At 33.5% G+C, this 17365-nt stretch overlaps 1 protein-coding gene across 1 annotated transcript; it reads right to left on the reverse strand.

The window, feature by feature from the left end:
• Positions 1–1642: 1642 nt before the first annotated feature.
• LOC130623422 (uncharacterized) lies at positions 1643–16531 on the reverse strand. The gene is made up of 3 exons (XM_057438909.1): positions 15916–16531; positions 10636–11623; positions 1643–2685 (listed from the first exon to the last, which is right to left on the reverse strand). Exons 2-3 carry the CDS (start codon positions 11570–11572, stop codon positions 1790–1792), a joined length of 1833 nt encoding a protein of 610 aa, XP_057294892.1. The 5' UTR covers positions 11573–11623; positions 15916–16531; the 3' UTR covers positions 1643–1789.
• Positions 16532–17365: the final 834 nt, after the last annotated feature.

Here is a 17365-nt window from a genome sequence, read left to right on the forward strand (position 1 = left end):
GTTAGGGTTAGGGAGAGAATATTGTATGTTGTTTCAAAACGCCGTCTTTCTTTTCGACTACAAAAACATTATATCCAATCAATTTTAAAAATTTTTGCTTAACATTTTACATGCAATGTTTACCGATTTATACTAAGTATTCTTTTCCCACTTAACAGCGATGTGTCACAGCTAGTTTTTTACGAAATAAGAAAAGTCATATTAAAGATGATTTTAGAACTTCAACAAACTTTTGCGAAAAAGATTCGATCTAGTATCTTGCGCTCTGATTCTATTAAATTATAAAACAATAGAAGAAAAGTCCAATACAGCTAAAGTATATGGAAAAAAAATTCTTGTTTCTTTTTGCTTATATTTCTTCAATGTTTAAACATCGCTAAAATGTTCAAAAAAATACTGCATCGATAACTAAATATGGTACTTCATTGTAACATTCTTTTAACTGCTTTCTTATTCGTAAACATTCTTGAAGAACTTCAATCGTTTTACTATGTTCGTCTCCATAATCTTTTCTATAAGAATTAAAAGTGTACTCTAGTATTTTGTATTTATCGATAATCGTCAAATACTTATATGGAAACTTGTAATTATAATTGTTTTCCTCAATAAAAATTTTTAATACATTTTCCGCTTCATCGATCTCATTCAAACAAAGTAAAGCAGCTCCTAAAAAACAAGCAACACGTAAACGATCTTTGAATCTGATAGGTTTATTTAACACCTTTTTCAATTTCTTCTTACTGTTTTCAAAACTTTTTCGTTTTAATTCAGCGTAACCTATCATTAAGTCTATTTCATAACCTGTATTGCACGGAAACAATAAACATCTGTTTAATTCTTGAATACATTCGTCATATTGATGTGTATATAAGTTGACAATAGCTTTGCTATGATACCAGTTGTACCAATGAATACTCTGCATGTCAACTTTTAACTTTCGTAACAACTCTTCCGCGTGAGTCAAACACAAACAAGCATTTTTGAAATCACCAAAAAAAACAAAATTCCAGCAAATTGCAGTAAAGTATACAGAATCAAGTTCCTCTAATTTATCTTTTGAGATCAGCCATTTGAAAATATGCTTGTTTGAACATAAAGCATCTTCATTTCTGCCAAGCTCTAAAAGAATCATTGCCTTCTGACAATTACGTCTAAGTGTCTCTGCTGAAATTTCTACACGGGGTAAAGAATCGAATAATTCGTTGGCTTCTTTTATTTTGTGGTTATTTATTAACATCATCACATGCATGTAATGCCAATATAAATGATTTGATGTCTTTTCAGCAAGTTCCTTTTTAAATTCAACAGAAAACTTCTCTGCAAATAGTAACGCGTTTCCGTTCTTGTTGTGTAAAGCGATAGCATAATTAGACGCATAAAACAACATGTAGGTAAAGTCTTCCGATTTTCTTGATTGATGATATGTTATTTTATAATAATTAATAAAGACTGATAGTATATACATATAGAAGTATTTATCTCCAGATGCTATTGCAGTATCAGTCAGCTTGCTAACACTGGGAAGATGTAACTTACACGTTGGGTTAAGCAAAATCTTTTTCAGGTGTCTAAACCAAAGATTTTGGGGGTCGTGATCTAGTGAGGGTCGTTTCTCGGCAATGTCACTTAATAAGATCGACAATTTGGAAAAATGGCTATTATTAACTTCGGATGATAAAGGAACAATTTTGTCATAAAATATGGTGATCTTTTGGACTAAACTATGCATGCTAAAACTTTTCGAACTATTCCGTTGTATTAGCGAGTATTCACATAATACCTCGACAGCCTAGCTTAGCTCTACTTCATCAATATTGTCTAAATATAAAAAGGTTTGGATATTTATAAATCGACCATCCATATACGCCATCATGTTTAAAATATCGATAGCTAGGGAGTTATCGTGTTCTTTAAGTTTATCGAACGCCATTTTCCATACAGTCAGTAATGTTTTACCATATTCAGTTACACCTGTTTTATCAAGACGAACATTTAATAATTCTTTTCGATTATCTGCTAAATAACTGATATAATCGGGTATAGTCCTGTCATGTTTTTTAATGTAACTTCTTGCTTGTTGCAAAGCTAAAGGTAAATACTGTAATTCGCGAGCTAACATTTCCACTTCCACGGTGTCATGCTTTGGAAAGCATTCACAAAGGAAACCGACAGCTTCATCAGGTTCTAAAACATCCATTGGGATATTTTTTATGCGCGCATCATCCCATTCACTGTACTGACTTGTTATTAACACGCATGGTGTATTCTTCATATTCTTTAGATTTTTCATGAATTCTTTAATTGATTGGCCATCGACTGTATCGTTTAACACGAACATGCATTTAGAGTTTTTTAACTTTCTACAAATCAGTTGAGTTAAGACATCAATTTCAAACACATTTCTTTCTATCTCCAAATACAATGCCAACCTCATTAGCGATGTTTTCAAGTCATTGCACTCAAGCCAAATCACATTTTCGTATTCCTTGTCATACATGCTGACATATTTCACTGCAACTTCCGTTTTTCCTATCCCACCCAGTCCTGATAATACGACGGCTACATAATCCCTTTCGTAGGAGCTGTTTTGGAAATGGCGACGTACTGTGTCTAAAACACTTGTGCGACCGTAAAAGTTAGATACGTTTTCTGGAATATTCCATCGCATTCCACTTGACAAGAGATCTAAGAAAAATAATTATAATAAGTAACGAAGGCAAAAATCACAACAATAAACAATAAGTGGAAAATAGCTTTTAGAAAAGACATTATATTAATACAGCGGATCTAAGAAGATAAGTGCCTTGCCGATAATATAATAATATGGAGGGAAATAGCTTAAGACAGGACATTAAATAAATACACTGTACCAGCCTTTATAAAAGGAAATTGATTAGACACTACTAGTCCTATTTAAGCTTTAGAATAAGAAAAACACTTACAAACTTTTTATATGTGTACAATTACTTGATAGAAGAAAGCTAAAATATGATCTTGGAACTCTGTTATGGTATAGGTAGGACCATGGAAATAGAAATAAAGAACGTTACCTGATCAGACACAAAATATTTTGGTATGTCACGTCAACAGACGTGACATACCAAAATATTTAACTATAAATGATAAGTCACAAAATTTCAACCTCTTAAGACGTTATCCTTCAGAAGTTACAAAGTACTTTGTGCTAGAGTGATTTTTTAAGTTTTAAACTTTAGTCACTTTTAGAAGAAATAGAAGATAAATAGAGGAACAAACAGGTTTGTTAACTTGAAATTGAACTTATTTACGCAAACAGCATGACTGTGATTAGTTTAGCCTTTCCTGTTCGGGAGAAAAAAATGATTTTATTCTTGCATTTACCGTAAATGAACGGTGCTTACTTAAAATTTGAAATTTTGGGGTGAGCGTTCATTAGTAAGCCACGCTAGAAAAGTTTCTTTCTTGTGTTATGTAAAAGATTTTTTTAGGAAACGGTCGTGAAATATAAAAGCACAATATCCATAAGCTAAAGTGTTTTGATTAAATTTCATCTACATCAACAAAAAATCCTGAGCTATTTAAACGAAAAGATAGATTTAGACATTGCTACATCAAATTTAAAGTATTTGGCTAAATAACCCCTTGTCTCTAGTAATATAATCAACCTAATCGGCGGCTTGTGTGAAATATCCACGGGTTCCCCCTTGTTTTTTATACCGCATTGTGTCCGTCTCGCTAATTGCGGTACCATTTTGCGTGACAGACAGACACACGTATACGGGTCTTATAACACAGATATTGACCCCAGAGCCCTTATTCCACAGAAGCGCTTAATCGAGCATTACCGCTTTAATACGAAGCCAGTTCTCACGCGTATTAATTCAGTTGCCCTTCACTAACGTCCATATATCTTATTTTTATTGGATGACCTAGTATTGTTTGCTGTGATCTTGGGATTTGTTGTTTAAAAGAAAAAAAGAAAGAAACATTTATGTGTTGTTGCACAACGTGAACGATCTAAACTTTCTATCAGGCTCATTGAAAGTTTTATTTTTTTTATTTATTTTATTTCGTAAAGCTAGTTAGCAAGAGGTATATTTTATTGACCTTGAGAAATTGAGAAATTTTTTGGACAATTTTAAAAAAGGCGGGCGTGTTTGTAGCTGGAACATTTGGTGCAAATACAGAAAGAAAGGGCTACGCATTTCATATGAAATAAATGAACATCAGACATTTTTATGTATTCCACGTATTCTTTTCATTGGATATTATTTTTTATATTGCTGACTTTTAAAACAACCTTTTTAACTAATAGCTTCTTTTAATCGGGTTTATACGGGAAAACCATGGCGCTGATTGGCTAAAAGGCCTAAGCGACGTGCTTTATACCGCACGGCATAACTTCCAGCCTCATAGCAATCATAATGGTAGTTCTAAATGTAAAGAAAGCATACCTACATACACTCAAAAATTAAATTGCAGTTAATCTAGAATCTCGAAACACTCCGCCAGAATAACAGCTCATTCAGCTGTACTTAACAACGTCGTTTTAAAATAACAAGGTTACAAAAACATCGAAAGTTTTATATAATATCAATCGGCTTCAAGTAAACAACAAACGCCTTAACAAAATGTCACAACACTACGTCCATCAAGAAATGTCAATAGTTTCAAAACCCTGTTCGATGGTGCACGCATAAATAACTGCGTTTTTAATAAAAAAAATTCACCAGCACAATGCAAACAAAAGGGTGTCGATTTTGTTTGGTAAACTTTGTGTTAAAGGACGTTTAAAAAAAAATCTAATAACATTATTCAACCGTTTTGCTTACTCTTTGTATATGTAAAACTGAAACAATTAAATTCAAATCAAATGTTTATTTTTTTAACTCAACCTGGTTTTTATAACCTTTCGAAAGTAATTCTGGTTTTTACAAACTCCAACAAAATAACTATCCGTCAATAAATATAATATAAACTGTTTTATCGATCTTTTATTGACAAATATTACCCTGGGTCAGCGTAACCACCTGGCCAGCTATATCTCCCTACTTTTGGCCTCGGTATAGGTAGTTTATATTGCATTAATAATAATACTACTAGTCGATAAAGCCCGTGGAAAAATCCACCGAGGCAGGATAAAAATGAAAAAGAAACGTTATTTGAATTTTGATGGCGTCAGCTAACCATCCACAAAAAAAATTAATCAGAAGCTTGATTTCACGTTGCCTTTATTGGGTAGAGCGTAAAGCGCTGATCAAGAAAATGTATACGATCATGTGCTTTATATGAGCGGTTAATGAGATATAAAGGTTTAAAGATTTTGCTGACGTCAGCAATGGCCCGTCAAAACCTAAAATTTTTTTTTAGAAATATGTATACCTGCTGCCTTTATCGCTTACATCTAAAACGCTGATCAAGAAAATGTATAGGATCATGTGCTTTTGACAAACGGTTGCAGAGATATTAGGGATTTGAAGGTTTTTTAATGACGTCATCAATCCGTTCATTCCGAAACGGATTCGGCGACCCAGGTTTGGGAAACTTACCCAAATTGGTCACAGGTGGTCACTAGTTACTCACGCGGTGAAAAATCATTGACGTCACCACCTCGTTTCCAAGTTACTTGGCCTCAAAGTTTTAAGTGCAATGCAATGGCTTCAATAAGTTAATATAGGATATTGACGTTAAAGTAGTGTTATTGGACGTCGCGCCGTAACGTCATAAAATTTAACATTTGAGACATACTTTTTTTCGGCGAATTCAAAGAAAATTTCGGCGACATCAGAGGAAAAAGACGATATCCACTATGACCGTCACATACACTCTGTATTATTATATAAAATCCATATAATTCGCCGTTCCCGTAATTCTCAAGATCCGCAATGCATTGTGGTAGTTGTATTCATTGATATCAAAACACTAGTCGTTAGCCCGTGGAAAAATCCAAGAGTTCGCCCGTCCATTTTATACCGCATTGCGTGCTTCTCGTTATTGCGCAGCTAAGCTACCATTTTGTGTGACAGACAGACAGACAGACAGACAGACAGACAGACAGACAGACAGACAGACAGACAGACAGACAGACAGACAGACAGACAGACAGACAGATGTTGTGACGTCAAAGACCGAACTGAGCGGGGTCCAAGCAAACACCCGAGGTTGCTGTTTTCCCACGTAGCGCACGGGGAAACGGTTTAAAGCCCTTTCGTACCTCGTAACCTGATAAAATATAAAATTGAAGTAACCTATAGCGAAAATAGATCTAAGTCACAAAAACATTGGCAATTCATTAAGAACAACAGTAAAAGAGAGCTACTGAGTTTAACTTTAATAAATTTCTTTCACTATAGAGGTCTAATCATCAATGACAATAACATTTTGTGTTTCTGGAATTATTTGAGTATTTCCAATGTATTGGGTTTCAGGTACAGTTTGGGTCTGTGTTTCTGGTACTACGTCAACGCTTGTCGGAACACTATCTCTAAAAAAAACAAGCATCACTCCTACCGAAGAAAGAGAAGTGATAAGTGCTTTTGAGGATGCTGAACTTCCTAAAAATTCAAAGGGGGTAACGTGAGAATAATTCTTCTTCTGTTCATGTAAAACAATATTTTCAATGCTTTCAAATTAAAATCATACATGGAACGTTAAAGGATATCAGAAGAGATGTATTTTAGAATTTTATGAGCAATGACAGAACTTTGCTTGCCGCTAATGGTGGGTAATTAAACTTGGATTGAAATGGTGTAAGTCTATCAAAAATAGGCCCAAATTTGTCATAAGAAAGGCTACCACGTCTAAGCCTTTAATAGCGCCAGGTCTAATAAAGGAAGTCGGTCTTTAATTTTACAAAGAAATCAATGAAATTGTTTATGCCCATAACATTTCACCTGAATTGATCATCAACATCGACCAGACCCCTCTACCTTTTGTGCTCATCAGTAAATACACTCTCGAGAAGAAAGGCACCTCTCGTGTTCCCGTTTTAGGCACCTCTGATTACCGTCAAATTACTGGCACGTTTGGGATAACCATGTCAGGTCATTTCTTACCGATCCAGTTAATTTATAAAGGAAAGACCGATTGAATCCAACCCAATTTCAAATCCCCTACAGAATTCCACGTCACCCAAACTCCAAATCATTGGGCTAATGTGAATACAAGTATCGAAATGATGAAGAAGATTTTGATTCCCTAAATTAAAGAAAAATGGAAAGAATTGAAAGAAATTGTGGCTATTGATTTGCGATGTTTTCAAAGGGCAGTGGACAGACGCAGTCAAGAAAGTTGTGAAAGCATCAAATGGAAAGATGGTTTCTGTTCCAAACAATTTCACGGTGAACAAAAATAGTCAGGATTTTTGGCGCGACGAAGCGCAAACCTGGTACTCGAACGAAATCGCAAAGCAAATGTCTGAAGACAAGCGTACGGATGAAATTAAGGTACATGTCCGACTCTCAGCCGTCAAACCATTACATGCTAAATGGATTACCAAATATAACGACTACGCCAGGAACCACCCTGAAATAATCATCAACGGCTGGAAAAAGTCCGGTGTTACCGAAAATCTTGAAAAGAAAATTAATTTAGACCCTTTTTCTACAAAATAGTTTTATTGTTTAGTATATCATGATTATTTTGTATCAACGGGCTTACTTAAAACCACAAGAAAAGCTGAAAAACCGTCTATTAATTACTTTCAAAATTTTCTCACTTCAAAAAAAATTGTAAATTTGGAGGTGCGCGAATCGGCGTTTTTGAAGGGTGCGCAAAAGTTAAAGGCGCGATAATAGTGTGCGCGAAAATAAAAGGCGCGCGAAAATTAATGGCATTAAGGTATTTCATCGTACTGCCAAAAGCTTAAATCAAGTATAGTTCAAAACTTGGACCTTATTTGGACGTTTGACAGTGTTCAAATTTTACGCTCACGGATCGATGTAAGACAATAAAAACGTCAGATTTGAAGAATACATCACATCCTCAGGTAATAAAAAAGTTATAAATACATAATATGACCGTTAAATACTGCAAGTTGTCTCCACGTTTTCAATTAGCGGGCAGAATAAGACAGGTGAAATATAGGTAAATAGAGCACATGAATACAACAAAGTGCATTTGTGAAACATACTAATCACAGTTATTATAGAGACAATCTTTGAGATCATATTAAATATACTTAGAGCAATATAGTTAATAATACTTTATGTAGTAAACCAACACAACATCCAGAAACATTCTTCAAAACAATCTAACATAAAAAGGGATATGGAAAACATTGATGAAAATAATTTTTTTTAACAAATCAACTCAAAAGCATTATAATAACTTAAAAAATTAAACATGAGGATGGTTTTAAATAACTACCAAATACATTTAACAAGTAAGACAGCATTATTCAAGATAAAAAGTTTAACTGAAGCATATGTCACAAGTATAACTGTTCGTATCATATTTTAAGCAACAGTCTTTATGGTACTACATCTCGCATTCTCTACAGAATGTTCAATACTCCCCAGGGACAGAATGGCCCACATACCTCCACAAAAAACACATCACCACTCTTTCTTGCTTGCTTGGATTTCGGTATCGAGAAGTAATAAATACTTTTTGTGTGGGATTTATGTCCATCTAGGATCAATAAAAATTAATTTTGACTATGTTTTACGAAGTGTTTAACGAATTTCACGAAAAAGACATTTTTAATCTATCCACTATCTGAACAAGCTCCTAATGTCCCAGGTGGTGCATGATCAAGGACTCTCATACATTTTCGTTTAAATATCATTATGGCTGGGATGTACTGCCCTGTTGCATTCATTGCTAATAAAATGGTAGTTTTTTTGTCCTCTTTCAGTACTAGTGACAGATGACACAACTCTTTTTTTCTTTTGTCCAATTACTTTCACGGGCTTATGCACACATGTCAAGCCTGACTCATCATAATTAAAAATTTGATGCAGCTCTAATTGGTGTTCATTTGTCAAAGTACCGGTCGACTGCTGATTTGGTAAGCCCAAACACCCGGTGCAATGATACACATTCAGGCTTTCGTACCGACAATATATTTTATTGTCTTAAAAGTGCAGTTATGAATCTCGGACAGAAAGTTTCTTTTCAGCACTGAATGGATGTTTGATTTTGGTCCTTTCTACACAATCAAACACTACGGCTTGAATTTCTTGGATCAAGAAGCCATAAAATACAGAATCCATTTCTATTATGTAAGATGCAAGTTGCTTTTCTTCTTCGTCAGATATTAAGAATTGGCTTGTTTGGCTGATCAATGGGTAAGGCAATCTTTTGGTACTAAATAAGCTGATAAGGTTTTTTCAACGACAGTTGTCTCTCCTTAACTGCAGTCATGCATGTTTTTTTTTTTCATTTCACGAACCACGATTCATTCACGTGCATAGTTGCAACCAACTAAAAACAAAATAACAACCAGTAAACATTATCGTAATGGATAAAATAACGGAAAATATCCCCTCCTTCTCTGGCGTCTTCCCCCTCTTAGAATAACCAGCTATCAATCCTGAAAGCAAGAAAACTGAAGGGTGGAAAATATTTCAAAAGAGAAAAGAATCTAGCAATTACAGTTGGCTTTTGTAGCAGAAGCTAAGTTGGAAAAACATTAGCTAGCTAGCTAGCTAGCTTAAGGTTTACACAACAAAAACCAGACAATAAAAGGTCTTTATCATACACATGAATCAAACAAAAACATAATAAAATTACCTTTAAGGTGGATAAAAACACTCAACATAAATCCACGTTCGTCTTGAGCTTTGTCGCTAAATGTTTTTGTTAAGCTAACTCTAAAGTTGCGCCTATTTTTTTCACCGGTCTTACTCACTGGAACTCTTTTTAACAGAATACACAAAAAACAAGCAGAAAACGGCTTTCTTAAAGACATTAGTTACAGTGACTGAGGCCATTATAAAAAACTCCGTCGTCGATACAAATAGCGTTTCATGGCAGAGCTTCTAAGCGTTTTTTATAAAACTGTTTTATCTTTCCCACTATCTCGTCTTGCCCCACAAATTACGCTAATTTTAAATTTATGTTCCATGGTCCACATATAAATAACTGCGTTTTTACTAAAAATATTCATTAGCACAATGAGCAACAAATATTGAACAACTTGGTTCAATGAAATTAAAATTGTTCAGGAGTTATTAAATTTGTATGAAAAATCTTTAAAAACCTTATTTTCAGCAACACTGTATGTAAGAACAAATAAAAGTAGGATTATTTTGTATTGTAAATTTAAGTACCATTTATGTATACTGGTACAAGCTGATAACAGAAACAACACTAAAGTTGGTAAAAACAAGAGAATAGTTAAAGAGGAGGATCAATATTTTTAATTCCTTGCCTGGTTTAGCTAATAAAATTCTGGAAAACATTATTCTGTTTTAAGCAAATGTGATTTACAAACATACTTTATAAGTTAAGGTTCAGTGCGAATACCTCTAGACAAGAAATACTTAGGAGTCAATATAAGTACGCCATAACAAAATTTCTGCTTTGTTGTAATAAAGAATAAAAATGAAAAGTGAAATCATACAAATGTTACATAATTAATAATTCGCTGCCATATTTGATTAATCCTAATTAAAAAAAAGACAGATGTTTTATTAAAGGAAAATCTCTAACCTTCATGTGATTTCATGTCTTCCACTTTTGTTGTCAAATTCTCAATATCAATGTCATGCTTTTCCAAACTTTCTATGTTTCGTTGAATTCTTGAAGCATTTTTTTGGATATTAGCACCATGTTCCTTTATCATTTCCTTATTTGCTTGAACTTGTTCACAGAGATCTGAGTACTGCGATATTATCTTCACAACACGAGCATCAATATCAGGAAAGTTTTTTTGACTTTCCTTCAATGTTGATACTTCATCTATCAACATTTTTACATCAGACGCGGTACCTTCGTGCAATCCTAATAACTTCTTTTGTCCCTCTTCCAAATACGTTATTGCACACTTAAAGTAAGTTAACTTGTGTGGATCTAAAGGTCCAGTTTTTAAATCAAGCATATCCACAGTTGCGCAGCCCAACCCACTTTGTATGTCTTCTAAGTCAGTCCATTTTCTCAAGAACTCGTTTTTATCCATGGATATTGGATTTCCATAATGATATAAAAAGTGTCGCATTTGACGAGCTCTTAACGAATTGGCACTTAATCCTTGATCAGTCAAAGGTGGGGTACTATCATCCCAACCATTTACAGGAGCATCTAAATCTGTGCAATGTTCCAAGAGAATCACCATTAAAGGAATATCAAATTCTCTTGAATGTGTCTGTTTCGTGTCTGGATATAATAATTTCCACTGTGCTTTTGTAATTCGCTTTTTGCTTTTTAATTTACTTAAATGTGGTTGATTTTTTTTCAATTCTTGAAATAAAAGAACTGGATCCTCAGGTAGTCCTTGGTAAGCAGGATTATTAAACTTATTATGAAGAACATTTCGAACAGCTTCTTTGTTATAACATTCTGAACCTAAACACAATCTCATCCAGTTTTGCATCTGTGTAACTGGAGCAGATTGTGAAATTGCAGCTGTAACAGCAGCAGCAGCAGCCATCTTTTAGCATCTTCAGCACATTCTTTCTCTACTTTTATTTTCACTTTGAACCTAAATTAGAGTAAAAACACCAGCTTGTCAACAATGATTTATATATATATAAAACAAGTAATACACAAATTTACGTTCCATTCTATCACGTAACCTTTGTGCCAGATATATTATAATACGATAGCCTTTGTGTAATAAATCATTGCAACATTGAGACATAATTATACATTATAATTTTAAACCAAAAATATCTTTCCCCATCCAACCAGCAGAAATTGTACTAAAATTTATTTCGAAACAACTATTATAAAAAAATTACATGATTAAGACGCTTTGCTTTATATTACCAACTATCATAAATCTTTATTATACACAAAGTCAAAACTTTTTTTAAATAACACTTTGTTTTTTTTTTGAAAATACAATAATTTATAATTTTTCTGATAAGAATGTTTGAATTTTAACTATAAATGCACTTTATTTTTTGACAAAATCTCAGTCTAAGTGTTCTTAAAAACCGGATGAACTTTTGTACATTAATTCCATTTAATTAATTCCATTTTTCTTGTGTAACTTAAAGCAATGATCAGAATAACGCAGAGAATTGTGTGCTTTCCATGAGGTTTTGGTGTTGCATCCCTACTATTTTTGTTTATTCTAAAGCAAATTTAATGTATTTAAAAAACGTTGCTTTTTTTCTTTAATGACATTTCCTTTGTGAAATAGAAGAAATATTTATTTTTTACTACACGTGGCGAAAAAAGATATCCCTAGCACAGTTTCGCAACGGTTATAATGCTCCCTAAAATCCAATTCCCTTTGGAGATTTAGAAGTAATTAGATCCATTTTTCAAGAGAAGTCAGTTAGTAGGAGAGGCAATTTTTCCAGAGAACGTGATGACTCTGTGGTATAGATTACCAGGTTTCACTAGATGGGACATGGAAAAAAGAGGACATACATCAATAAATGGCATTGTAATCCTAATCTCCAGAAAAAATGGAAAATATATTGACACATTTTACTATTGGTAAACTAACAAACCTGGCTATTTTGATTGATAGAACAATCATGTTTGCAATGCAAATTACAATGTTCAGGCGCTATGGAAGATGCTGGAGTCATTATGTATGTATTTACACGTTCCATAAAAAAAACAATTTGAGATATATATAGTGTACATTGCAGATGGTGATACTTCCTATTTTAATGAAGCAGTTGCCTTACAACCATATAGTGTAGATATTGTTATTGACGAAAAGGAATGGGTAGGAGATTTGGAAAAAAGAAAGATTATGGAGTTTAAGAAAAAATACAAAAGGGGGTGTGGTGTTATCCGATGAAGGAAAATTATGGGAAAAGCAAAGAAACCAAAAAAAAAAACATGAAAATTACAAATTATAAAAAAATGATAAAACGACCTTGATTGTTTCAATTTTGTATAAAATGTAAAATGATGGTGGAGACAGTGTTTTCATAGGCCAAAATATTTATGCACAGCCATTTTGAAAATTCTTCCAGAAGCAACTATGGCCTTAAAAGAGAGGATCCAGTACCACGGCACATACGTTTCTAGATCAAAACAAACTAAACACTTATATATCTTCTGACAGTGCAACAGGCCTGGAAATTTGGCGGAAACAATCATTTTGTTTTCTAACGTTTCCACAAATCAATAAAGACGATAACCATAAATCGCTTCTCTTGGACAATATTTCAAATTATGATAATTTTACTCACAATCATATTCTACTTTCACCCTATTACTTAAAGAGCAAGAATTTTCAACGATTCAAAAGTTTTGCGTTTCTGTCTATCGTGCACTTTAATTAGACTATCATAGCCTAATGTGCAGCTATCCTGATAAAGGCAAAAAATAAATCAGTTTGAAAAGTCACAAATACACCTTTTCACAGTTTATGTTGTTCACTTATTTTCTGCATTGAAAAAAGGAAGTAAACAGATTGAATTTAATAAGGCTCTGTACATGGGCATTATGAATATTTTGCATTTTCAGAAGAAATAATTAGTCTCACAGCATGAAATTTTGTATGTTATTGCCAGTAAGCCTACTTAAAACATGTGTGAATGATTTGTAACTTTTCATTTCAAAATATTTTACAAAAAATTTGGTCAAGCCTTCTTAATTTACAACAGTTTACTTCCATTTTTCAATTTTCAATAAGAGCGTTGTAATAAAAGAAATATTTATTTAAACAATGGTTAGGTGAAACTATGAACTTGTGTATTCTGGCACATTAAAGCTATACAAGAATCAAAGTATTTTTAATTTTACTGTATAACTAGCTATATATATACTATACTCTCCCTGAAATTTCAAAAATTAACTTTTTTTATCCTTGACATGTTATACTGAGAGCAACTGTCTTATAATTTTATTTTACTAATACAGTGCCAATCACGAATAACTATACATGATTATTAAACTATGGGTAAGAGTAATTTCTCCTGTGGGTATTTAACAAGCACGAGAAGAGTATACTGCGTGTACTAGTAAGCCGAAAATACTCGCACATTTTTGCTACTGCACTCAAACAAATATGCTCGAAGCCTGCACGAAAGACAAACAGTAGAATTAACGAGAAACTTTCTGATAGTTTCTAAACTCTATTTTTTTGAATGAATTTGGACTACAAGCAGATAGTTAATAGTTTTTCTGTAAACGTTTCATTATCAATAGCTAAATACACATAACTTTTTGTCAGATTACTTTTCCCTAGAAAAAAAAATACATTTTTAAGATATATGTATTTGTTATATCATCTTTAACATTTTGAAAGCCAAACGTTCAAAAATTTACACTTTTATGATCCATGTGCTATTCACACCTTTTAAATACCGTAGATAACACAGATGGAGTTCCAGATCCCTGATACACGTTATTCTTTAAGAAAGAACCAGATTTATATAAGAACATAAAGCTTTGTAGAAAAATTTAGTGCTGAAATGCTCTTTCAACGTCCAAAATGGCGAAATGCTGATAGTGAACTTTGTGACAACCCGTTTCGAAGTAATTAGGAGGGCCTCACTTAAAATTTGGGTGCATATCATTCTCACTGGATCCAAGGCTTCCCTGCCAGACACGTTTTACTTTTGGTTTCTTAGAAAACAATTATGTTATAAATGCGATTGGATTAATTTAGTCTCGAGATTTCATTGTTTAATTCATGCTTGCAAAGAAAAAAGAAAAAAGCATTTAGATAGCAGATGTAAATATAGCAAAGGGTTTCCTCGTCGTTGAGAAATTCAGTATTTAAATGTAAAGTTATAAAAATCCATTACAGAAAAGTGTACATTTTTATGTAAACTAAAGAGAATTTGTTGCAACATAAAAAGAAATTGTAATGTAAAATGTTCTTTCTTATAACGCAAATACGAAGTAAAAGTTTTGTCTAAGGTAGCAGACAAATGTGAACTATATATTGATAAAAATTATGTTACAATGGATTCCTGTTTTTTATTTTATATTATATACTCGCACACATACTCACAAATCATTCAGTTACTGCACATGCATGCGCAAAAGGCACTCAGAGGTGTGGAGTAGTATATGTACTCGCTGATTACTTGTACTCGTCTTGCACTGTTCATTTAATGTACCCAGACTCGTATACTAGTGTATAGTTACTCGCGATCGGCACTGTATGTTGAAGATTGTGAGACTAGTCAACTATATATACATCTCCCATATTTGATGCTTAAAACCCTAAAGTTTAAACCAAATCAATTAGGAGACATTCCTAACAAGGACTTAAACCTTGCAAGCCAGTTATAGCTATAATATGGATTCCAGCGTGGTGTTATTTGTTACGTTTTATTGGTAAGCTCCTTCGCTCTGGCATTTGGGTGACAGAAAAAAAGATACAAGGGTTTGGTGAAGAGAGGTCTTTTACTGTTAATTTCTTCTAACGGGAACATCGTTGGGGTTATAAACTATTATTGAATGTAGGTTGATGCCTTCTGATTTATTTGAATTCATTAAAAGTCCTAAAAAATGCCTTTGTGTGAATAAATGGACTGATAATTACTTTGCTTCAAATAATGCCCCCATATTTTTACATGCCACATAAATACCAAAGCTGAAAGAGCTTACCGGCTGAAAATATAAACCAGGGGAATTCATCTATAATAACTAGCTAGCTAGCTAGTTAGTCATATTTTCAGTTATAATGACAACTAATTAGGAATAATATATATACATTGGAGTCAGCGTAATACATATCAATTAAAACTATATAAAAAATACATAAGAAGAAAGTAGCTAGCTTATAGCTATAGCTATGTATTTAAACAAACGTTCTCGTAAGCATTGCCTTGGTGTTTCGAAGCTTACCTCCCACTTAAGTAATCCAAAATGAAACCAAAGTTTTGTATTAACTAGGAATATAATATTTCTTCATAATCGTTTTTATTTGTTTGCAAGTAGCATATTATTGCATTGCGAGCCAAGCGAAATTGTGGAGCACGTTTGCTACGCGAAGTATACCAAGAGAATCATACACTTAACATTCACTTTTCAGACCATGTATAAATGACGTAATGTATCGGTATGAGCGCGTGTGATTGGTTGCCTTTATTTGTCTCATAATGGCCGCTCTGTTTGCACACAGTTGCTTCCCGTCTAGCAATTTTGACGAAAATTTTGGTAATATAGCAAGGGAAGTGTGCCAGGTATTATTCTTAAGGGTTCTTCTCCATCATTGTTAAGTTTAGCTCCCCCTGCAGTATTTACTATAAGCTGTATGCAAATGATTTTTTATCATGCACAGAAGCGCCGTAGATTAGTTTAGTGGCGCCGTAGATTAGTTTAGTGGCGCCGTAGATTAGTGGTTATAGCTCTCGTACTCTGTGCAGGAGACCGGGGTTCGATTCCTCTTGACGGCGATTCAACATGGGCGAGTGAATGTTACCATAGCCCCGGGTTAACCCAAGCCATGTGAGGGAAATTGGGAAGATGGCACACTCTGTGGGCCGTTGGATGTTGCCGGGAGTTGTCTAGTAGAGCGCGGCTCTAATTGGGTCTGCGTAGCTCAAAATGAGCATTAAATACTCTAGGACTCTCCATCTACGCCATGGCCCCTCCTGGAAATAATAGACAGGGTATATCCCTCGATATTTGTGAGGCTAGCCATGTAAAATATGCACATCTATCTATCTATCTATCTAAGCCAGCCAGGGTATTTCCTCCAAACATCAACACTCCTAAATTTCTTCATCGTATTTAATGTTTTGACTTTCTGTTGACTTGATAACAATAGACAGATAAACTTTAGAATATATAGCTATGAAAAATATATACATATTTTTTAAATGGCATTGCGGGATATGTTGCGGGGCTTTTAAAAATGAGTGATAAATATAGGAAAGAAAATATGGCTTAAGCCCCATTGTATGTAGTCAAGAAAAGTCAATAAACTAGCATGTTGTTGCTGCTAACAAAGGGAAACTAAGTCCTTTGGTGCAATAAGTAAGTTTATAGTGACAGAAATATTATGATTTTGTGTAAAAGTATTATCTACACATGTGCACACATAAACAGGGACAGAAAAGTTAAATAACAGGCTCTAACAAATAAGTTATACTGAAATTGCTGGGACTTGTATATACTTGAAATGTTATAAAATTAACTAAGAAAATTCAGGTTTTAATTCAGATTTTTAATTTTAAATTCAAAGTTTTATTATTTTTATTAAAAGGATTAATCAACATTTCTAATTGCAATCCTTCTTGAAATTAATATTGTCGTTCTGAAAACACCCTTTTAGATTTTTCTACCTCATTTG

Source organism: Hydractinia symbiolongicarpus, chromosome 13 (assembly GCF_029227915.1).
Source record: "Hydractinia symbiolongicarpus strain clone_291-10 chromosome 13, HSymV2.1, whole genome shotgun sequence".
Lineage (NCBI taxonomy): Eukaryota > Metazoa > Cnidaria > Hydrozoa > Anthoathecata > Hydractiniidae > Hydractinia > Hydractinia symbiolongicarpus.